Below are 25,510 nucleotides of genomic sequence, written 5' to 3'. Positions count from 1 at the left end.
TTTTATATGTAACTAGAATGATAAAGAAAGTTACTGTATATATCATTATTACATAGTATAAAACAAAGTCGCTGTCGCTGTCCGTCCCTATGTATGCTTAAATCTTTAAAACTACGCAACGGATTTTGAAGCGGTTTTTTTTAATAGATAGAGTGATTCTAGAGGAAGATTTATATGTATAATACTTGTACACTCGTACGAAGCTCGGGCGAGGAGCTAGCACGTAATAAACAATTAAGTGATACAAATTTACCAACTTTCTTTTCTTTTCATACTTGATTCTTTGCACAAATTTACTTAGTTACTATTTATATGTTACTAGCTTTAGCCCGCGTCTTCACTCGTGTTAATTTATCCCCTTAGGGGTGGAATTTATCAAAATCCTTTCTTAGGATCGGATGCCTACGTCATAGTAGGTCTATGCATGCAAAGTCTCAGCCCGATCGGATTAAAATTGACAAAGTTTCATACAAACTTTCATCCCCTATTTTATCCCCTTGGGGGTAGAATTAATCAAAATCCTTTCTTAGCGGACTTCTTCTTCTCTACCTGCATGCCAAATTTCAGCCCGATCCGTCCAGTGGTTTGGGCTGTGCGTTGATAGATCACTATGTCAGTCACCTTTGAGTTATATATTAAGATTTTTAAAATTATTTAGTTAAATATATGTTGTAGATAAATTATAAATGCACATTGCTATCTCTTTAAACAATAAAAAGTGCAGAAATAGTTTCGTAACTTCAAGTGCTAATGAATCCTCGGGTTGAACGCCAACTTCTGTTTGCTAGAACTCTTTCCATTTGAGCAGTTAACAATTAGTGGAGTAAGTTTCAGCGCAATAAAAATTGAAAGAAGAATTTCCCTGTACTACAACTGTTCAGTTTTACTGAACAGTTGTAGTACAGGGAAATTTGCTGTAACTTCCTTCTATAGAGGTCTTCGTAGACTATGAGGCAAGATTATGAGGCAAGTTTTTTTTATATAATTCAAAACAAATGAAAAATAACAAATGTTGCAAACTCTTTGCACGTTTTTAAGTATATATTTTTCAATAAATTTTGAATGTATTTTCTTTATTACATCTTATATATAAAATTCTCGTGTGACAGTTTTCGTTCCCATATTCTCCGGAACGGCTTGACCGATTCTTATGAAATTTTGTGAGCGTATTGAGTAGGTCTGAGAAACGGCCAACATCTATTTTTCATCCCCCTGAATGTTAGGGGTAGTCCACCCCTAAATTTGTTTTTTTATTTTGGGGCAAAACAACGTTTGCCGGGACAGCTAGTTTTTATATATTTATTGTCATTTTTTGTCTAACAAGTGTTTGTACACGTATCTTCATTATAAGTATTTACCATTTTCATCTAATTCTTTCATTTATATCACGTATACAGGCCAGTCACTCACAACAATTGTATATTAATATATAAAGTTGGAGATTTAGTTCGTATGAAACGCCTAAAGAATTGTCAGTTTCTTTTTTTTAATACTTTTTGCCTTGGATTAAACAATAGTTGAGGAAGGTTAAATGCTAAAATTTGACAACCCATGGTAAATAAGTTAACGATTCACTTAATGGGAAATAACAATATACATACTATATCCACTTCTATAATAATCTCAGGACAATTTACATAGTGCCATCTAGACCCAAGTTAAGCTAGCTGAAACTTGTGCTATGGGTACTAGATAACTGATACAGGTAAATAAACATTTTTTTTTCGTAAATATATACATATTTAATATATACATAAATACCCAGACCGATACAAACAATCATACTCATGAATACAAATGTTGGTACCGTGCCAGGAATCGAACCCGGGACATCGTAATGTGGTATGCTAAACCGCAAGACCACTGAGGCCGTCAAATTATTATTTTGCATGTAGCATCTGTTAATCCATGTAATTAGATGCGTGTTAATTATCCAGGGCTATTTAAATATGAACTTTATTACGTTAACAATAGAGTTGTTAATGTATGAATTATTTTTTGTATCTGATAGATGCAAGATTCAAAATACTTCTAGATTTTAGAAATATGAAAGCGTAGCGGTTTTTGTATTAATTGCCGCATGCATTCTTATGTAAAATGTGAATACTATAACTATCAGATGGCAATTGTGAGCAGCTTTGACGTGGTCTAGTGTTTTGAGTAGTCATGCTCACTAAAATGTCCAGACTTGTGGCGGCGTGGTGGGCCGGGTCATTGGGCTCCCTAAAATATGGTCGAGCGCAGTGATGGCTGGCTCATCCGTCATACTCGTGAACGGGTGCTGCTTGTAGGGACTGGTCTGCTCTAATCACTATGACTGATTTCCTCTTATTAATTGTTTAACCAGTTGGTTATGTATTCAATATTTTTTCTTTTTGAGTATTTAATTGAATTAGTGCTAATTGGTGGTTTGTATTCACACACTTAAACTTAAAAATGTAAAGTAATAATAAAATTATTTAAAAGAGCAACACGCAAGTTTCTTGCTCGTTCTTCTTGTGTGTATGAGTTGCCCATGAGACAGCTTTCCGAACGAGCGGTAGATTAAAAAAAAATGTGATGACTATTCAAAAGTGCTTCAAAGTAAGTTTATTTGAATAAATGATTTTCTATTCTATTCTAATAAATTGTATTGAATTCCTCAGCATTGGTGCTAGAAATCAAACAACCGTAATGTTAAAAAAATCATACAAATTCATGACAGTGTCAAGATATTTTGTAACTCATTTCCATCCTGCACAATGGTGACTCTGTCAGGGTTGTCAGCTAGGTTTTTTGTACAGATAGTAAATATTTGGTACGCGGTACGATAACTCATACAATCTCATACAAGATTAGGATTTAAGATATTTTGTTTATTATTTTTAATGTATTTCAAATATTCTAGTGTATTACGAATTTAGAATCAAGTAATTAATTAAAAATTATTTCGTCATCATATTGAATATGGAAATATATATTTATATAAATTCAAGTTTTTTTTAGTCATTGTTGCAGTGTAATATAATAATAATATCTCTAGATCATTCACTCCATCTAGTCTCTAGTTAAGTAGAGCTTGTTTTAGTAAGTGTATCCAATACCCATTCGATACAATTATCGAATATAAGTACTTAGACATATTTTTGTTCTAAATATATAAATAATATACATAGTAAACACCCAGACTAATACAAACAATCATATTCATGAATACAAATGTTTGTAGCGTGTCAGAAATCGAACCCACCACGAAATTAAGTGATGTACTAAACCGCTAGACCACTGGGACCGTCTGTTTATATGTAACAACTATGCTGGTAACTATCATCAATATGATACGTATGAGGTTGGAGAGACAAAACATTTTGGAGCTCATTCATCCGAAGCAAAAAGTTTTAGGGTACCAACCCTATTCCGTAGCTACCACCACACCCATGGGACGTATTTGACAAATAGAGGTCTCGTGCAGCGAATTTGGCTCGAAAAAAAATGTCACGGAACAAGACTCACGATTTACCATGAACCTATACCATCAACCAGTATACACTGACCCACTACGCCCAGTTTAGTTGCGAAGCTTTAAAACAAACGAATGGAATTGAACGCCCGTTCAAGGATCTTTGAATACTGGTAGTGGTACGTAGACTGCAATAAAGTAAATTGCGAGCATTTGCCATACGAATTTGGGACAACGACAATTTTTATGGCGCCGATAATGTTATGGGCAGGTAATGTACTGTTTCAACTGCACAAATAGCCGATTCGTTGTTTCACGACCGCCGCGTGATTGAGAATGTTTCATAATCGGTAGTTTGTATTCACACACTTAAACTTAAATTGTAAGTAAGAATAAATTATTTAAAAGAGCAACACACAAGTTTCTTGCTTGTTCTTCTTGTGATGAGACAGCTTTCCGAATGAGCGTTAGATGAAAAAAAAATGTGATGACTATTCAAAAGTGATTCAATGTAAGTTTATTTGAATAAATGATTTTCTATTCTATTCTGTAACTTCAAGTACTACAAGTACAGGCTTCTTCCGTCCTCCACGACAGCACTACATTTAAGTGGTCCTCTAGTGTCATACATACATATATAATCACTTACCACTTTCTTTAAAAGAGGAAACAATGATAAAATATTTATAGGAAATCTCAAGACATTATTGATTAAAAAATGTTATCATACAATTTTATAGCAGTAGGAACAGCTAGTTATAAATATTCATGACAAACTTATATAAATACATATGTTTTTTGTAAATAAATACATATTATACATAGAAAACACCCAGACCGATACAAACAATCATACTCATGAATACAAATGTTTGTGCCGTGCGAGGAATCGAACCCGCGACTATCGGTCGTAAAGCGGTGTGCAAGACCGCTAGACCACCGAGGTCGTATATTTTAGTAGAAGAAGAACTTATATTAGTATACATGAATAAATTATTTTATTTATTTGATTTCTTTTTTACCTGTTATTTTCGTGCCTAAATTACTTAAAGTTATTGAGTAAGTTTTTTTATATATATTTGAGATGAAGAAGGACACTATTATAGTATGCAATTGTGATTCATAATCATATATAAATATCATCATTACATATTGTAAAACAAACTCGTTGTCGTTGTCTGTCCGTCCCTATGTATGCTTAAATCTTTAAAACTACGCAACGGATTTTGAGGCTGTTTTTTTAATAGATAGAGTGATTCAAGAGGAAGGTTTATATGTATAATACAAATAATGTATACCCGGGTAAAGCCGGGGCGAGTTACTAGTCATCTATACATATAAATAAAATTGGAGTGTCTGTTTGTAATATTGAAATAACAGTTTTTTACTACATGCATATGAATAAATACGGTACGCACACCAAAATTACAGCTTGTACAATTTTTGTGTCTGTCCGTCGGGCTGTTTGTTCCGGCTAATGTCAGAAATGGCTGGACCGATTTTGACGGGACTTTCTTTGGCAGGTAGCTGATGTAATAAGGAGTAACTTAGGCTACTTTTATTTTAGAAAAATAAAATAAAATTCCACGCGGGCGATGTCGCGGGAACAGCTAGTATATAAATATAATCATCATAGTATAAAAATAAATTACATGCATAATCATTATCATAGAAATAGTAATTTAATAAACTGATCGTTTCCATAATGTGTCTGTTATCATATTATCCTTAAACCGAAATAAAACAGGCAAATAAAAACGAGGTAAACAGACATAATAAAACCTAATCGATTTTTCCAAATATAGATGTATTCCAAAACTGAAGACCTCTCGTACAAGACACTATTACAGTTGCTGAAATAGAAATAGAAATAAAAATAATCTTTATTCAAATAAACTCATTACAAGCACTTTTGAATAGTCATATTTTGATTCTACCACTCATTCGGAATGCAGATTCATCACAAGAAGAATGAGCAAGAAACTTGTGTGTTGCTCTTTTGAATAGATGTTATTTTATATAGTAATTACAGTATAACAAGTAAGAGGCATGCGATAATCACCATAGAAAGTTGGATATAACCAATAGAGATACGTAAACAGGCGATAAAATATCAATTGTTTCAATGGAATTCCTAAATGGAAATCAGTAGACAAGAGACGAGCTCGTTCCTAAAATAATCGAGATGTGTCGAGACATTTTCATAATCGACTAATTCCATTAGTGATAATAGCCCCTCTCTAACATGAATTAGGTCAATGGCTTTACAGAGGATTCTGTGTAAGCTATTAATTTGAAATATTTCTTGTCCCTTCAACATGGAGTGACTGTTAAGTTAGATAACAATGTGCTTCATATCATACGCAACCCTTATAAAATATTTTGAGCAAACAATACTGTGTTATGGAGCTAGAAAAAAGGTTTTGTCCTAAACAAATATACTTGGTAATTGTGGAAGGGGACGTAGATAGGGTAACCGAGTTACAATACTGATTTATGAGAAATCTATAATGGACGTAGCAGAAAATAATTGTCATATACAGGTACTTAACATCCGGTATGGAAGATTATTCAGAGATATAATCTGTGAAAGTGTAACAAAGTTGTCAATATTAAGAAGAAAAAATAATACCAATGTTGCGGCCTCTTTGATAGGACTGTTTGCTGGCAGCTTATAAAATACTAGCTTTTGCTCGCGTTAATTTATCCCCTTAGGGGTGGAATTTATCAAAATGCTTTCTTAGGGGATGCCTATGTCATAGTAGCTTTATGCATGCAAAGTCTCAGCTCGATCGGTTTAAAATTGACAAAGTTTCATACATTTTCACCTTTGGGGGTAGAAGTAATCAAAATCCTTTCTTAGCGGATGTCTACGTCATAACATCTACCTGCATGCCAAATTTCAGCCCGATCCGTCCAGTGTTTTGGGCTGTGCGTTGATAGATCACTATGTCAGTCATATTTTGAGTTATATATATATAGATAACTAGAACTAGCTTTTGCTCGCGGCTTCGCTCACGTTAATTTATCCCCTTAGGGGTGGAATTTATCAAAATCCTTTCTTAGGGGATGCCTACGTCATAGTAGCTTTATGTATGCAAAGTCTCAGCCCTATTTTCTAATTTTAATGTTGTGAATCCAAACCATCGAATTAGATTATAAAGAGTCTCAGTGAAGCTACATTGTAGTCTGAATTTGTAGCTAGATCTAGGTACAGTCCCAGTCTCCAGGGGCCAGGATGCATATTAAGAGGATTCGCTGGAAGCTTGAAGTGCATAACTGTGTGCTACATTCTACACAACCTCACCAGACAACATTTCAAATGCTCTAACTCAGATATCAGTTGAATTGTACGTGACGTTTTCTGAATATTTCTATGCAGAGAGAGCAGAGAGAGATATACTATAGAGCTGTATATAGAAATAGAAATAGAAATAATCTTTATTCAAATAAACTTAATATAAGCACTTTTGAATAGTCAAGTTTTTATTCTACCGCTCATTCGGAATGCAGACTCATCATAAGAAGAATGAGCAAGAAACTTGTGTGTTGCTCTTTTAAATAAATAATAAATAAATATACCTTTAAAACCGTATTATTATTTTTACAATTTTGAAGCAAATCTAATTATTTAGTACTTTAAATATATTGAGAACAATTATTTTCCTTTCGTTTAGTCTTATTGTTTACTAGTTGTACCCGCGAATCCGTCCGCGCGAATTTAACTTTATTTCTCTAAATAAAAAGAAATTTTCTAAAACAAAAGTAGTCTAAGTTATTCCTTGTTAACTGCCAAAAAATAGTCCCCTCAAAATTGGTTCAGCCAATTCAGAGATTAGCCGGAACCAACAGTCTGACAGACATAGAAAAATTGTAAAAAATGATATTTTAGAAACACAGACTCAAATAGATATCGTAGCTGGATTGTAATTACACTGCTATCAAACAAACTCAATTTCCTACTATCGATTACTAACTAGGTTATATACATTTGAATTCAGTGTTTACTGAGTCGATAATGATGTCCTGACAATCTGATGCATTGCACAATATCAGTACAATATCTGGCATCTACCTCAATTCTCTTTGTCTAAATTTGAATCTAAATTCTATTACAATAAGATCTGATTTAATCTTATTGCATGATTATATTTGACCCAAAAAATTAGTGCTTGTTGGTAGTTTGTATTCACACGTTTCGACTTGTAAATGTAAACTTACAAGGATTATTTAAAAGAGCAACACACAAGTTTCTTGCTCGTTCTTCTTGTGATGAGACAGCTTTCCGAACGAGTGGTAGATAAAAAACAAATTGTTATGACTATTCAAAAGTGCTTAAATTAAGTTTATTTGAATAAATGATTTTCTATTCTATTCTATTCTATTCTATTCTGATATTGCAATATGATTAACTGCAGTTTAAGGTAGGTATATAGCAGCACTTAGATGACGTTTATCGTCATAAGTGAGTCAATCAACATGATGTATGATTATAACTGGATCGTAATAATGTTTCATTCAGTGATTACATACACATCACTCCATTCATTTTGATTTTCTAGAATTTACGATACATTTTTATTCTAGTATAAACTACCGACCCAGCAACTTTGTCTGCATCACACTTTCTTGATATTTATCGTTATATTTCGCCAATTTTATATAATAACTTTAGAATAGAAGAATAGAATATTTATTCAAATAAACTTACATTGAAGCACTTTTGAATAGTCATCAGATTTCTTCATTCGGAAAGCTGTCTCATCACAAGAAGAACGAGCAAGAAACATGTGTGTTGCTCTTTTAAATAATTTTATTCTTACTTTACATTTTTAAGTTTAAGTGTGTGAATACAGACTACCAATTAGCACTAATTCAATTAAATACTCAAATATAAAAAATATTAAGTATATAACCAACTGGTCAAATAATTAATAAGAGGAAATCAGTCATAGTGATTAGAGATTTTTAACGAAACCGACTATCCAAGTAAATAAATAATGAAATTTAAAAATTAAAAAGGTGGTTACTCGAAAAAATGTAGTATTATAAGTTCGATATTATAGTTAAATTGTAAATTAAGTATAAGTAAAAATGAGTGTATTTATTCGCCAACAAACTGCCAAGCAGTTTGGCGATAATTGTGAAAATAAATTGTATATATATATCTTACACACCAAAATACCAGTCTGTTATAAATCTGCCTGAAAAAAGATTTAAATGTCACATAAAATACTTCCTTTGCAAAAAAGCTTACTATAAAATTGAAGAATTCGTTAACGACAATAATGTTTTTATAGAAAAACTTGAAATCCATAGCACTGACAATATTATCTGATTCCACTAATAATGAGTGCGTAGCGATTTCTATTTTGATTATCGCATGCCTCTTACTTGTTATACTGTAATTACTATATAAAAAAAGCATCTATTCAAAAGAGCAACAATCAAGTTACTTGTGATGAGTCTGCGTTCCGAATGAGTGGTAGAATCAAAATATGACTATTCAAAATTGCTTGTAATGAGTTTATTTGAATAAAGATAATTTTTATATCTATTTATATTTCAGCAACTGATATTGTAAGAGTGTCCTGTACGAGAGGTCGTCAGTTTTGGAATACATATATATTTGGAAAAATCGATTTGGTTTTATTATGTTTGTTTACCTCGTTTTTATTTGCCTGTTTTAATATTTCTATTTTAATATTCTATTTCTATTTCTTATATATAAAATAAACTTTCAATCAGGTGCGTTCTCATCGTTCTCACGTACTGAACACATATGTTCCAAATAAACTTAATTTCAACATATAATCGTAATTCACCAATATACATATCGACTCAAGTATCCAACCACATACTTGTTGATTCTGGTCACGTTGACCAGAGATATCCTCGCGTGGTCATCGCAAAAAATATGATTTATTGTGCACTTCCTCTATTCCCGAGGATCATCCACATTCAAGCGTATCACATGTTATAAATTACAACAAGAATTCTTTTTGAAACAAGAATTCATACTCGTGAACGAGTGCTGCTTGTAGGGACTGGTCTGCTCTTATCACTACGACTGATTTAATCTTATTGCATATTTATATTTGACCCAAAAAATTAGTGCTGGTAGTTTGTATTCACACGTTTCGACTTGAAAAATGTGAACTTATAAGGATTATTTAAAAGAGCAACACACAAGTTTCTTTCTCGTTCTTCTTGTGATGAGACAGCTTTCAGAACGAGTGGTAGATAAAAAACAAATTGTTATGACTATTTAAATGTGCTTAAATTAAGTTTATTTGAATAAATGACTTTCTATTTCTATTTCTATTTGTGGTGGGCCGGGTTATTGGGCTCCCTAAAATATGGTCGAGCGCAGTGAGGGCTGGCTCATCCGTCATACTCGTGAACGAGAGCTGCTTATACGGATTGGTCTGCTCTAATCACAATGACTGATTTCCTCTTATTAATTGTATAACCAGTTGGTTGTATACTCAATATTTTTTCTATCTGAGTATTTAATTGAATTAGTGCTAATTGGTAGTTTGTATTCACACACTTAAACTTAAAAATGTAAAGCAAGAATAAAAGTATTTGAAAGTGCAACACGCAGGTTTCTTGCTCATTCTTCTTGTGATGAGACAGCTTTCCGAATGAGCGGTAGATTAAAAAAAATATGATGACTATTCAAAAGTGCATGATTATTTCAAAATCAATGTAAATTTAGTTTAATAAATGATTTTCTATTCTATTCTATTCTTTATAACATTAGCTATCTATGGTTAATATCTATTTAAGAGATTACCAAGGTAGACAGATAGTCAGACAGACAAAAATTGTTAAGATTTTTTTTATGTAAGTACTGTATATATTTTCACATACATTTAGTGAAAAACTGTTAATTTAAAATAATAAATAGACACTTCAATTTTACTTATTTATATTAACATATTTTTTTTATTATTACTAAATTTGAACGCGTAGCAATCTCACCTGATTTTAAGTGATGATGCGGTCTAAGTTAAGCTAAGCTCAAATAGTGACACTCTAGAACTGAAAGACACAATGCTGGGAGAGAGGAAATATGATACAAATCGATTGGTACGAGCAGCAGGGATATTAACACTGTATAGATAGAACTGTACATATATTATTTTACCTAAATTTCGTTTGGCTAAAGTTAGTAATTCGTTTTATTGCAATTGCGTAAGGTTTTACAATAAAATACTAGAGTCTGTTATAAATCTGCCAGAAAAAAGATTTAAATGTCAAATAAAACACTTCCTTTGCAAAAAAGCTTACTATAAAATTGAAGAATTCGTTAACGATAATGTTTTTGTAGAAAAATTTTAAATACATAGCACTGACAATATTATCTGATTACACTAATAATGAGTGCGTAGCGATTTCTATGTTGATTATCGCATGCCTCTTACTTGTTACACTGTAATTATTTATATAAAAAAAACATCATATTAAAAAGAGCAACACACAAGTTTCTTGCTCATTCTTCTTGTGATGAATCTGCATTCCGAATGAGTGGTAGAATCAAAATATGACTATTCAAAAGTGCTTGTAATGAGTTTATTTGAATAAAGATTATTTCTATTTCTATTTCTATTAATTCAAGCTTATGAAACCGTACGAAATTTTAGTGTCCCACAAAAGTTTTTCAAAGGAATTGGCTTTACATCTGGACTGATTTGGAATTTAACCAAATTATTATTTTACTTAAATCTTAGCTTTGTTCAATGCCCATAGACTAACAGATATGAATATATCTGTGGACTCCACAGATCGTACTTGGCAAGCGGAATGCCAAAAGCATCTTTTGTATTCCTTTTGGATGTAAGATTAGTATGAATTTTAATCTTCTCCAACAACAAACTTGGCCAATTTGCATTCTAAAGGTACTGTTTGCTGCTATAGAATATGTTTAGTTAATATTGTAGTTAAATCTTTCGTAGTCGAGCTGTAAGTGCCAAGTATCAAGATGAACTTAGACTGGATCTGTTTTAAATATGTTTTTATAAAAATACTAGCTCGCAACTTCGTCCGCGTGGAATTTTACTTTATTTTTCTAAAATAAAAGATTTTTTCTATAATAAAAGTAGCCTATGTTACTCCTTATACATCAGCTACCTGCCAAAAAATGTCGCGTTAAAATCGGTCCAGCCATTTCAGAGAATAGCCGGAACAAACAGACCAACAGACATGCAGACAAAAATTATAAAAATTGTTATTTTGGTATATGTACCGCATATATATTCATATGTATATAGTAAAACGTTTATTTCAATATTACAAACAGACACTACAATTTTATTTATGTGTATAGATTACCACTATAGTACACAGTTAGAACTGTTACATGGTAGTTATATTTGATGAAATGCTATTTCTTAGATAGATGCTTAAACATACGATACTTACAATACTATGATAAAACAAACTTAATATAAAATGAATATCATCATTACATAGTATAAAATAAAGTCGCTGTCGCTGTCCGTCCCTATGTATGCTTAAATCTTTAAAACTACGCAACGGATTTTGAAGCGGTTTTTTTTAATAGATAGAGTGATTCAAGAGGTTTATATGTATAATACATGTACACCCGGGCGAAGCCTGGCCGAGTGGCTAGTAACATAATAAATCAAGGTTTCTTAAGGGTCGACAATGCCATCAGATGATCACCATCAGATGAGCCGTATGCTTGTTTGCTACCATCGTAGTACAAAAATAAATAAATAAAGAAAACAGATCAATAAGAACAGACTATAAATAACAAATATATAATTATGCGTTACAGTTATTTTTATAATTATAATTAATTAAAAATATGAACTTCAAGTAATACTTTTATTGAGGAATTACCACAGAGTAGACTAGTAACAAAAAGAAGTATCTGTATTAAAAACATATATATATGTACATTGACAGGAACTGGAAGAAAGGTTCGATTTTACAATAGTTCTGTTCCAGTTGATAATATATATTAATATATAATATATTACTATTATATTTTTTTTTTCTCACCTTTTGCTGGTTTTATTACACACCACACACACACACTTACGGGCCGAAACCAAGTAAGCACAGAGCGTGTGTGTGTGCGCGCGTGTGTGTATGTGTGAGTGGGTGCGTACTTATTATTATTATTTCTAAACTTAAAAAAAATCTCATCTCCCCTCTAAAGGAGAGGGGATGGCAACTTACCCCCGGCAGAAGCACAGTCGGCCGGGGTTCAGGGCCCCAGGGAGAGAAACCGGCGTACAATGCGGGCAGAATCTAACAGCACCGCTTTCTGCATCTTTCCCGGGAGTGAGCCGCCCCGCAATCCCAACCGTCTGAGATGTTGCTCCAGATTGGTTGGGATAAGACCGTTCACCGACATAACGATTGGAATGATTTCGGTGGACATCACCCCCCACATTTCGGTCACCTCGTGAGCCAGGTCGAGATATTTTCTCAGTTTCGGCTTTCACGAGGTTCTCGTCATGCGGTATGGTGATGTCCACCAAAAACACCCTCGAAAGTGCCCGATCCATCACCACGATATCAGATTTGTTCGCAAGAATGGCCCTGTCCGTGATAATGGATCGGTCCCAGTAGAGCTTGACGCTGTCGCTTTCGAGGACCGGCTGGGGCTCGTACTTATAGTACAGCAACCTCTCATTCGCGAGGCCGTACTTCAGAGCAAATTCTTGATGGAGTATTTTGGCTACCTGGTTGTGTCTGTGCAAGTACTCAGTGTTGGCAAGAGCTGAACAACCCGAATGCACATGTCTGAGTGACTCACCGGGATGGCGACATGCCCGACAGATGTCCTCAGTGCCATCCTTCAGAATGTGCTTTCGGTAATTGTTCGTCTTAACCACCTGACCCTGTATTGCACAGACAAAACCCTATTATTATTATTATTATTACCAAGCGGTATTAACATCGGTGTCCATAAGAGCACCCAATAATTACGTACAAGCAAGAAGACGAAACTTGTTTGATGTTGCATGGAGAAGAACGGAACTGGCCAAACAGGCTCCTATTTCTTTGGCATTGAGTCTACTCAACGGTGTAGTTAGTCGTTTTCGAGATCTAGACATATATACTTGTAATTTGCTGGAGTTTCGTAGGATGGCAGTAGATTATTTAAGTAGTATGGAAAATTAAGATTATTATTTTTTTTTTTTTTCTTGTGTAATTAGTGTATGTATTAGTAACTAGTGTTTTATAAGTGTGTGTATATGTATGCAATCTTCCTAAGTGGGCATATTGGGAAACTGTAAGGCTCACTTAGTGTGACGAAAAAAAAAAAATTATTTAAGCTTTTTAATTTTAGGTTCTTAGTAGTACAATTAAGTTTATATTTTAATTAAATAATACAGCATTTATGAATATGTACATTTGTTTGTTACAGATACAGACTCATCGTAAAATGTAAACCACATTGAAACCGAGGATGTATATCCGACTGCCAACAGTGAGGTGGAAGCAATGTGAGAGTGGACAGTGAGAGAACAGTTTCTGTACTCGACCACCGTCATGACGACGAAGATGCTGCTGTCTCTGGTGCTGCACTGCTTCTACGTGGCCACCACCGCTTCTATACCTAGTGGAGGTAAGAACGTTTATTACAATAACTAGCTGTTCCCGCGACTTCGTCCGCGTGGAATTTAAATTTATGTTTCTAAAATAAAAAAATCGTACATATACCAAAGTAACATTTTTTACAAATTTTGTCTGCCTGGCTGTTTGTTCCGGCAAAACTCTAAAATGGCCGGACCGATTTTGACGGGACTTTTTTTGGCAGGTAGCTGATGTAATAAGGAGTAACTTAGGCTACTTATTTTTTAAGAAAAAAAATGAAATATTTTAGAAAATTAAAGTTAAATTCCACGCGGACGAAGTCGCGGGAACAGCCAGTACAAAATAAGAAGAAATGAGAAAATCAAGTAAAAGATACAATTACATAAATCACAGTCACGAGATTTTTCAATCGACTCGCAACAAAAAAAAAACGCAATTTGGCAAGAAAATAAACAGACAACAAAAACGTACTGCGAAAGAAATTCTGTCCAGGTGTTTTTATATACTCTGAAAACAGAATAACTTATCTTTAGGTAAGACAGACTCTATATTTTATTAATGGCGTGTATTTTTCCTTTCGTAAACGACCTCGAGAAATTCAATTCACGGAATGTACGTGTATATAATACGAATATAAATTATTTAATCTATATATTTAGTAATACAGATAATTCCATTTCTACTGATTTATAAAGAGGAGATGGACGACTAAGAGACATGGTCGCTAACTATGGGCCTCATGAACAAGCTGAGAGTCACTCTATAAAGAGGAATCAGACATGGATGACTAAGAGACATGGTCACTAACTATGGGCCTCATGAACAAGCTCAGAGTCACTCTATAAAGAGGAATCAGACGTGGACGAATAAGAGACATGGTCACTAACTATGGGCCTCATGAACAAGCTCAGAGTCACTCTATAAAGAGAAATCAGACATGGACGACTAAGAGACATGGTCGCTAACTATGGGCCTCATGAACAAGCTCAAAGTCACTCTATAAAGAGGAATCAGACGTGGATGACTAAGAGATGTGGTCGCTAACTATGGGCCTCATGAACAAGCTCAGAGTCACTCTATAAAGAGGAATCAGACGTGGATGACTAAGAGACATGGTCGCTAACTATGGGCCTCATGAACAAGCTCAGAGTCACTCTATAAAGAGGAATCAGACGTGGACGAATAAGAGACATGGTCACTAACTATGGGCCTCATGAACAAGCTCAGAGTCACTCTATAAAGAGAAATCAGACATGGACGACTAAGAGACATGGTCGCTAACTATGGGCCTCATGAACAAGCTGAGAGTCACTCTATAAAGAGGAATCAGACATGGATGACTAAGAGACATGGTCGCTAACTATGGGCCTCATGAACAAGCTCAGAGTCACTCTATAAAGAGGAATCAGACGTGGACGACTAAGAGACATGGTCACTAACTATGGGCCTCATGAACAAGCTCAGAGTCACTCTATAAAGAGAAATCAGACATGGACGACTAAGAGACATGGTCGCTAACTATGGGCCTCATGAACAAGCTCAGAGTCACTCTATAAAGAAGAATCAGACGTGGACGACTAAGAGACATTGTCGCTAACTATGGGCCTCATGAACAAGCTCAGAGTCACTCTATAAAGAGGAATCAGACATGGACGACTAAGAGACGTGGTCGCTAACTATGGGCCTCATGAACAAGCTCAGAGTCACTCTATAAAGAAGAATCAGACGTGGATGACTAAGAGACGTGGTCGCTAACTATGGGCCTCATGAACAAGCTCAGAGTCACTCTATAAAGAGGAATCAGACATGGACGACTAAGAGACGTGGTCGCTAACTATGGGCCTCATGAACAAGCTCAGAGTCACTCTATAAAGAGGAATCAGACATGGACGACTAAGAGACGTGGTCGCTAACTATGGGCCTCATGAACAAGCTCAGAGTCACTCTATAAAGAGGAATCAGACGTGGACGACTAAGAGACGTGGTCGCTAACTATGGGCCTCATGAACAAGCTCAGAGTCACTCTATAAAGAAGAATCAGACGTGGACGACTAAGAGACATGGTCGCTAACTATGGGCCTCATGAACAAGCTCAGAGTCACTCAAAGGGCAATGGAGAGGGCTATGCTCGGAGTTACTCTACGCGATCGAATCAGAAATGAAGAGATCCGCAGAAGAACCAAAGTGACCGACATATCCCGAAGAATTGCGACACTGAAGTGGCAATGGGCAGGGCACATAGCTCGTAGGACAGATGGCCGTTGGGGCAATAAAGTCCTCGAGTGGCGACTGCGGACCGGAAGACGCAGCGTGGGAAGGCCTCCAGCAAGGTGTACCAACGATGTGGTCAAGATCATTGGAAGGTATTGGATGCGAGCAGCGCAGGACCGGTCGTGGAGATCTTTGGGGGAGGCCTATGTTCAATAGTGGTCGTCTTCCGGCCTGCGATGATGATGATGGTGATGATAAAGAGGAATCTATGTTGATTGTCGCATGCCTAATCCTTGTTAATGTAAACCTACTTAAAAACATCTATACAAAAGAGAAACACAAAAGTTTCTTGCTCATTCTTCTTGTGATGAGTCTGTGTTCCAAATGAGTGGTAGAATAAAAAAATGGTACTTATTTCTATTTCTATTTATAGAAATACTTAATATGTTTATATATATATGATCTCGATGGTCTAGCTAGATATATATATATATATTTTGTAAATACATCTTAATCTATATATACGAGTACAAATCTTTGTTACTCTTTCACGCAAAAACTAATAGACTCATTTTGATAAAACTTTACAGTAATATAGCTTATGAATCAGAATAACACGGGCTATATTTTATGCTGAAATTAGACAATGGTGAAACAGCGGGCACAACTAGTATATAATGTGCATAGAAAACACCCAGAGCGATACAAACAATCATGAATACAAATATTTGCACCGTGCGAGGAATCGAACCCGTGACATCTAGATAGGTAGAGCTAGATGTCTGTTCAATTCCACATTTATCACTTGGGAGAAATATGAGAGAAAATACCTCCATATCAATCATGGGGAATCAATTCAAGTGTCCCCGAAAATCTCACACGAGTGGATGGGCACGCACCTACCTTTCGGTCTTCATTCGGAGTTACCCGGCTGGAATAAATAAAATATGGGTGTAGTGATTTCGTTGAATTGAATTTACGTCATTGATTTATCCTTTTTTTATTTTTTTTTACCAACGACCCACCACAGTCTCGCACGGTTGCAACTATTGAACTGTGTTTTTAAAATCTCTCTGACGGTCTGTAGTGCAGTGGTTTAGCACAGCGTTGCTGCTGGTTCCATTCCTTGTTCATTTGCGTTCTTGAGTATGATCGTATCTGTCTGGGTGTTTTCCATATATATGACCTATATATTTGCAAAAGAAGAACATCTATATATATAAATAAAATTGGAGTGTCTGTTTGTAATATTGAAATAACCGTTTTTACTAAATGCATATGAATATGAATACGGTACATACACCAAAATAACATTTTTTCCAATTTTTGTCCATCTGCCTATTTAATCTCAGAAACGGCTGGACCAATTTTGACAGGACTTTTATTGACAGGTAGCTGATATAATAAGGAGTAACTTAGGCTATTTTTATTCTACCACTCATTCGGAACGCAGATTCATCACAAGAAGAATAAGCAAGAAACTCGTGTGTTGTTCTTTTAAATAAATGTTATTTTAAGATTTACATTAACAATGATTAGGCATGCTACAATCAACATAGAAACCGCTACGCACTTAATCTCTGTTCAATCAGATAACATTGTCAGCGCTATGAATTTTAAGTTATATATTTTTTAAGACATTTAATTCTTTTTTCTGGCAAATTGAGTATATATGAGAATCTAAATATATATATCTCAAAGGTGAGTGACATAGTGATACATCTATCAACGCACAGCCCAAACCACTGGACCGATCGGGCTGAAATTTGGCATGCAAGTATATGTTATGACGTAGGCATCCGCTAAGAAAGGATTTTGATTAATTCTACCCCCAAAGGGATAAAATAGGGGATGAAAGTTTGTGTGAAACTTTGTCAATTTTAACCGATCGGGCTGAGACTTTACATGCATAAAGCTACTTTGACGTCGGCATCCCCTAAGAAAGGATTTTGATAAATTCCACCCATAAGGAGATAAATGAACGCGACCGAAGCCGCGGGCAAAAGCTATTAAGCATATATATTTAAAATTATGCATTTAAGTACATACATTCAGGTATTTGTTTTAATAAATTTATTAAATAATAATACTTCGATGTTACTGAAATTGCCATATTTAAAAAAGTCTAATTCAGTAGGCACACAGATTATCCTGTTCGCATAGAAATTTATTTACAGAGCCTACTGGCGAAACAGCTATTTCCAAAGTCGTAGAAAACCGTTGAGGGATCAATAAAAACCGTAAGTAGGTAATTTGAATACGGCTTAAGTCAGGAAAAGATAAACTTGCAAAAGATAAATCTCCAAAAAAATGGATTCTATAAAAGCCTTTGATGAGCGTTCATCATTTTAAATTTTTTCTTATTATTTTTACTCGACTGCTGACGAAAGGAGGGTAATGTTCGTGCTAATATGCAGCTGAGCCTTCATTACATAGTATAAAACAAAGTCGCTGTCGCTGTCTGTCCGTCCCTATGTATGCTTAAACCTTTATATCTACGCAACGGATTTTGAAGCTTTTTTTTAGTAGATAGAGCTGTTCAAGAGGAAGGTTTATATATATAATACATGTACACTCGTGCGAAGCAGGGGTGAGTAGCCAATTACATAGTATGAAACAAAGTCGCGGTCGCTTTCTTTCCGTCCCTATGTATGTTTAAATCTCTAAAACTACGCAATAGATTTTGAAGAGGTTTTTTTAAGGAGATAGTCCACCGAGGCGGTCTAATAAGATTTAAATATAATAGTTTTTGTGTCTAATCTATGAATTTCGGTTTGGAACTTCAGATTCACATCATGTCTTGCCTCTACCCAATACGTAGCTGCAAAAAACAAAACGGTTCAGGGAAAATCAGTGGATTTCCTCAAGGGATACCTCGGGGAAGATCTAAAGTATGGTCTTAGTTTTGCGTTATTTTTCGCCTAACATCTACAAATTTTTTTTAATAAAAGTAGCAACTCGCTCTGTCTTCTGCAGCATATTATTAAGCTATGATACTATTGAGGTTGTGGTCTATCTACTATATATAAAAATTATATATTGATACATGTAAAAAATATATAAAAATTTGAATGAAATCATTACCCGTTGTGTGGTTTTGCTGAAACAAATAAACTTTTTATATGTTTATTATTACATAGTATGAAATAAAGTCACTGTCACTGTCTGTCCGTCTCTATGTATGCTGAAATCTTTAAAACTACGCAACGGATTTTGAAGCTGTTTTTTTAATAGATAGAGTGATTCAAGAGGAAGGTTTATACATATATATATAATACATGTACACCCGCGCGAAGCCGGGGCGAGTAGATAGTAATATTGTAAATATGAATGTAGCGATGTTTGTTATGCTTTAACGCTAAAACTACTGAACCGATCATCATGAAATTTTGTACACATGTTCTTAGAGGTATTAGAATGAACTTAGCATACTTTTTATTAAAAAAAAACAAAAAATAAAATATGAACATTTTGCTACTTTAGCAGCCAGTAATGACGTTATGCGAGCGAAGCCGCGGGTAAAAGTTAATGTACAATAACTATCTACTCCCCCTGGCTTCAAACGGGTGTAAATGTATTATATTATATATATAAACTTTCTCTAGAATCACTCTATCTATTAAAAACCGCTTCAAAATCCGTTGCGTAGTTTTAAAGATTTAAACATACATAGGGAAAGACAGCGACAGCTACTTTATTTTATATTATATAATGAAGCTTAGTATAAAAGATACAATAAATTTATCAAAGGTAATTTGTACAATGGTCGATTTATCCTGAATGAGGGATTTATTCCGGTCAATCTTTGAATTCCTGAGTGGAATTGTGGAGTGGTGGAAACAGTTACAATGAATAATACGCGTCACAATATAATATATACACAATGTTAGGGAAAGTACTATGTATATATATAGGGAAAAATATGTGGAAGCGTCTGTCACGTACCTGTATGGTTCTGCGGATTTCTTGGGCTTCAGGGTCTCGAAGGTATCTTCGCTAGCTTTCCAGTTTCACAGTAGGTTTAACACAGTTCTAATTTATTTTAATTCACAACACAATGCGCGCGCGCGTCAATGCCGCCGTACAGTCAGTTCAGTACTGTAGGTAAGGGAGGGGAACAGAAACCGCGGGAACACAAACTAACGGACTCTAATATAACAATCTGTGCTTACGATAATACAGGGTAGATTTTGAACACACAAATATATGCGAATATATATAAATTAACTTATTATTTTAAGAAAGGTGTTACATATGAATGTGGATGGTATATAAGGGCAGAGGAAGGCCAAAAAAGAGATGGGTGGACTGTGTGAAAGATGATATGGTAAGAAAGGAAGTAAATGACGCGATGACTGCGAACAGGGATGAATGGAAGAGAAAAACATATTACGACGACCACAAATAAATGGGATAAGGAAGAAGCAGATGATGATGATGATGATGATATATAAATTAACTCAGTATAATGGATAAGAATGTCATATCATCATCATCAGCCCCCTGCAGTGTACTGCTGGACGTTGACCTTTCCCAAAGTACTCCACTGGGCACTTGAGCCTCTGTATGTATATATCTAGTATAAAAAATTCTCGTGTCATAGGTTTTGTGTTTCAACTCCTCCTATTTTATATGTATAATCAGTAGTTCTGAGAATATATTTATAACTAACTAGCTTTTGCCCACGGCTTCGCTCGCGTTAAGAATTAATATTATTAATTAGGTATAGTTTTTGCGGCTTTACTTTTGTTTCCTTTCTTAGGGGATGCTTGATGCATGCAAAGTGTCAGCCCGATCGGTTTAAAATTGACAAAGTTTCATACAAACTTTCATCCCCTATTTTATCCCCTTAGGGTAAGAATTTATCAAAATCCTTTCTTAGCGGATGCCTACGTCATAACATCTACCTGCATGCCAAATTTCAGCCCGATCCGTCCAGTGGTTTGGGTTGTGCGTTGATAGATCACTATATCAGTCACCTTTGAGTTATATATATTTAGATTTTTACCCCTAAGTGTTAAGGGTGGCTCACCCCAAAAATTTTTTTTTTATTTTGTCGATATTTTTTTTATTATGTGGCATTAAAAACACATACAGCCTTAAATTTTCACCCTTCTACTACTAACCCCTATTTTTTTATATCGATATTATTACTTCAATTTATATGGCAAAACAACGTTTGCCGGGACAACGAGTCTACTTATAAATTTACGTTTATTAAAATATATATTTTATTTCTGTTTAAATGAGATATTGCAGAAATTTTACATCTATCTAATTCGTGACAAAATAAAAATCTAATTTCAAAAATTATACGGCTAAAAATAGTAATAATTACAAAAAAAAATAGTACCCGTTAAGTTTCTTGCCAGTTCTTAAAAATAATTTTTAATAAGAAGTTAACGTTGGCAAGAAATAAAATAAATAACATAAAAAATTGTACCAGTTGAGTTTCTTGCCTGTTCTTCTCAACTAACTAATTGACTATAGCGATAATGATAAAAAATATGACGTTTATAAAAGGCCGAAAGATTCTATGGGAATTAATAATTTTGACTTTTAGTGTTGTACATCCAATAAGTAATTGTTATACCTCGACCAGACACAGTCTAATCACTCCTCTCCATCCTAAGGTTGCCTGGAAGAAATCGCTATTTAGCTATAAGGCCGCCCATTGTTACAATATATTATAATTATGTTGTTTTTTATTTTTATATTTGATGTACATATTAATTTATGTAATTATTCTTTCTGTGAGAGGAACAATAAAGTGTTTTTCATTCATTCATTCAAATTGCATTAAAAAAAACTATTTTTTTTAATTCTATACAACCTGAGGTCACCAGTTACTCAGTTTCGGAGCCAGTGGGCTGTGATAATTATTTTTAACTTTGTAATTTTTTGCTCTGCCGAATTCTGAAATCCCAGTACACTTGCTGGGAGTTTCGCAATAAATCTTAGCCTGTTTTTGCAACAATATTAGAAGTTGTAGCTTCTAGGGTATTAAGTTTGGCTCCCTGGAAATGAATATTTGCAACAGTGGATTAATTTATTATTCTCACAATTAGTAGACAACCTTTCTATATTTAGTTGTAATGCAATTATAATTTTATTTAAAATAGCTATTACATCTATACATATAAATAAAATTGGAATGTCTGTTTGTAATATTGAAATAACCGTTCCACTACATGCATGTGAATATAAATACGGCACATACACCAAAATGTAATTTTTTACAATTTTTGGTTGTCTGTCTGTCTGTTTGTTCCGGCTAATCTCTAAAATGGGTGGACCGATTTTGACGGGACTTTTTTTGGCAGGTAGCTGATGTAATAAGTAGTAACTTAGGCTACTTTTATTTTAGAAAAAAACTTAAATTCCAAGCGAACGACTTCCCTGGTACAGCTAGTCTATATATATATATATAATAGAAGTAACTAATCTTTATCCGTTCGTAGAAGATTTATTAGAAAGAAACTGTTGTCAACACATTGTCTGTTAGAGTTTTTGTCTGATTGTATGTGCATCTGTGTGTGGTAATCTTATAATCTGTGCAATATTTTGATTGCTATTTTTAATATTGTATTGTTATAAACTGTACATAAAATTTGATATTTGTTTTATTCCAATCAGTTTAAAAATCTTTTCCATTATCAGAGAGTTAGTTAATACTAATACGGTCCAAAATTGTATCTGATGGAAATCAATAATCAACTGGATTTATCAATAGATCCCGCAAACTGTTCATAGGAGACTGTACTATATGGTAGTTATTTTTAAACTTTCGTGTTTAATATACGTTATTTATATTAACCGGGTCTTAACGCGAACTAATTTTATGGCAAATAAAGGTATTTACCTCTCTCGACGATTCGACTAGGTTGTACTAGCCGTGGTCACGAGCTGACTGGAGTAACAGCGATGTCAATGTAGATAGGTGACAGCAGTTTTTTCTTCATCTACCGTCACTAGATTGTTCAACGAAAGTTCGCGACACACAGCACTCACGGTATCCGCACACTTAATGACTTTTTTTTTTCGGACTACTAATGCTGTTGGCAGCATCTGGCCTTTACAGCTTCACCGGACGATAGGCGGCGAGTGCAGATGGCACTCCAAACCAAGGAAGGACTTATGGAGCGGCTGAAGGACAACTCCCGCCTGACGGATACGACTTTAGTCTGAGGGCACCGCTAGGGGTTCGAACCTCGGCTCAGGCCGTCGTAACATCGGTCCCCGTTTGAATTGGACGGGGGATCGGAGGGGACTGACAACGATATGTGTTATGTGTGTTGCTCGTGGTCGCTAACTATGGGCCCCATCAACAAGCTCAGAGCCACTCAGACGGCAATGGAGAAGGCTATGCTCGGAGTTACTCTGCGTGATCGAATCAGAAATGAGGAGTTCCGCAGAAGAACCAGAGTGACCGACATAGCCCGAAGAATTGCGACTCTGAAGTGGCAATGGGCATGGAACATAGCTCGCAGGACAGATGGCCGTTGGGGCAGTAAAGTCCTCGAGTGGTTACCACAGACCGGAAGACGCAGCGTGGGAAGGCCTCCAGCAAGGTGGACGGACGATCTGGTCAAGATCGCTGGAAGGCATTGGATGCGAGCAGCGCAGGACCGATCGTCGTGGAGATCTTTGGGGGAGGCCTATGTCCAGCAGTGGACGTCTTCCGGGCTGAGATGATGATGATGATGATGATGTTGCGCGTGTGTATGTCAATCAAACACGGCAACCGACACTCTGTCACGCCCCGACGACGGAAACGCCGCGTATCAACTTATTGACTATTGATGCTACTGAACTTTGCTTGAATTTGTTTATGATAGCAGATTCCATGCAGGGATAATTTTAGGCCATCCTCTCTGTTAAAATTGGGATGTTTTTTAATAGCATACGATGCGTTTCTGAAGAGATGGCCTATAATGGATTGTGTTTAATTTCCTCAATAAACGTGGGCCATAATTATTAAGGTCATTCTAACTCGATGAAATATCTTTAAGTACCTTCTATATTAAGGATAGTGTGTGAAAAGCACTTTGTGTCCAGTGCATCTGATATATGCTTTTACATTAATGGAGTTATTTCAATCATATTTGGAATAGAAATAGAAATAGAAATAATCTTTATTCAAATAAACTCATTACAAGCACTTTTGAATAGTCATATTTTGATTCTACCACTCATTCGGAATGCAGATTCATCACAAGAAGAATGAGCAAGAAACTTGTGTGTTGCTCTTTTCAATAGATGTTTTTTTTTATATAAATAATTACAGTGTAACAAGTAAGAGGCATGCGACAATCAACATAGAAATCGCTATGCACTCATTATTAGTGTAATCAGATAATATTGTCAGTGCTATGTATTTAAAATTTTTTCTACAAAAACATTATTATCGTTAACGAATTCTTCAATTTTATAGTAAGCTTTTTTGCAAAGGAAGTGTTTTATTTGACATTTAAATCTTTTTTCTGGCAGATTTATAACAGACTCTGGTATTTTATTGTAAAACCTTACGCAATTGCCATAAAACGAATTACTAACTTTAGCCAAACGACATTTAGGTAAAATCAGTTTGTTATTGTTACGTAAGCTTTTATTAGTGCAATCACTAACTCTTTTGAAACTGTCTATATTCTTCCTGGCATAGATGATATTTTCATAAATATATTGAGAAGCAACGGTGAGGATATTTGATTCCTTAAAGCACTCTCGCAAAGACTCCCTGGAACCCTTGCTATAAATGGAGCGAATGGCCCTCTTTTGTAAAATAAATATTGTATTTATATCAGCTGCTTTGCCCCATAACAAAATACCATACGACATAATGCTATGGAAATAGCTAAAGTACACAAGTTTAGCCGTTGCCACGTCTGTTAATTGCTTAATTCTTCTTACCGCATAAGCGGCGGAACTAAGTCGACTCGCTAATTTAGTAATATGAGCGCCCCATTGCAACTTGGAATCTAATGTGATACCTAGAAATACAGTATCATCCACTAAATTAATAGGTTTATTGTCCAACGTGATTTTTGAATCTACCGGCCTTACATTGGGGAGAGTAAATTTGATACATTTAGTTTTATTTGCATTTAGTAACATATTATTAGCCGTAAACCATTTTAAAACATAAGAAAGAGCACCGTTTACTTCGTCCAAATCATCAATATGTCGATTGACTTTGAATACTAATGAAGTATCATCAGCAAACAGAACTATGTCAGCTATCTTTTCTACCATATAAGGAAGATCATTTATGTAAACTAA

The 25,510-nt window shown here is 34.9% G+C and overlaps 1 protein-coding gene across 1 annotated transcript in view; it reads left to right on the top strand.

The window, feature by feature from the left end:
• The first annotated feature begins 13,893 nt into the window (after nt 1–13,893).
• Nucleotides 13,894–25,510, top strand: part of LOC131855414 (hemicentin-1-like) — a 241,951-nt gene continuing 230,334 nt past the window's right edge. The window contains exon 1 of the mRNA XM_059206687.1: nt 13,894–14,051. Within this exon, the coding sequence (XP_059062670.1) occupies nt 13,976–14,051 (76 nt within the window). The 5' untranslated portion in view covers nt 13,894–13,975. The remainder of the gene's footprint in view (nt 14,052–25,510) is intronic.

Source organism: Achroia grisella, unplaced genomic scaffold (assembly GCF_030625045.1).
Source record: "Achroia grisella isolate CSIRO2021 unplaced genomic scaffold, CSIRO_AGI_Agris_v1 utg1387, whole genome shotgun sequence".
NCBI lineage: Eukaryota > Metazoa > Arthropoda > Insecta > Lepidoptera > Pyralidae > Achroia > Achroia grisella.
Note: the sequence above shows the minus strand (reverse complement) of the source record. Positions and strands in the feature narration are given on the sequence as shown.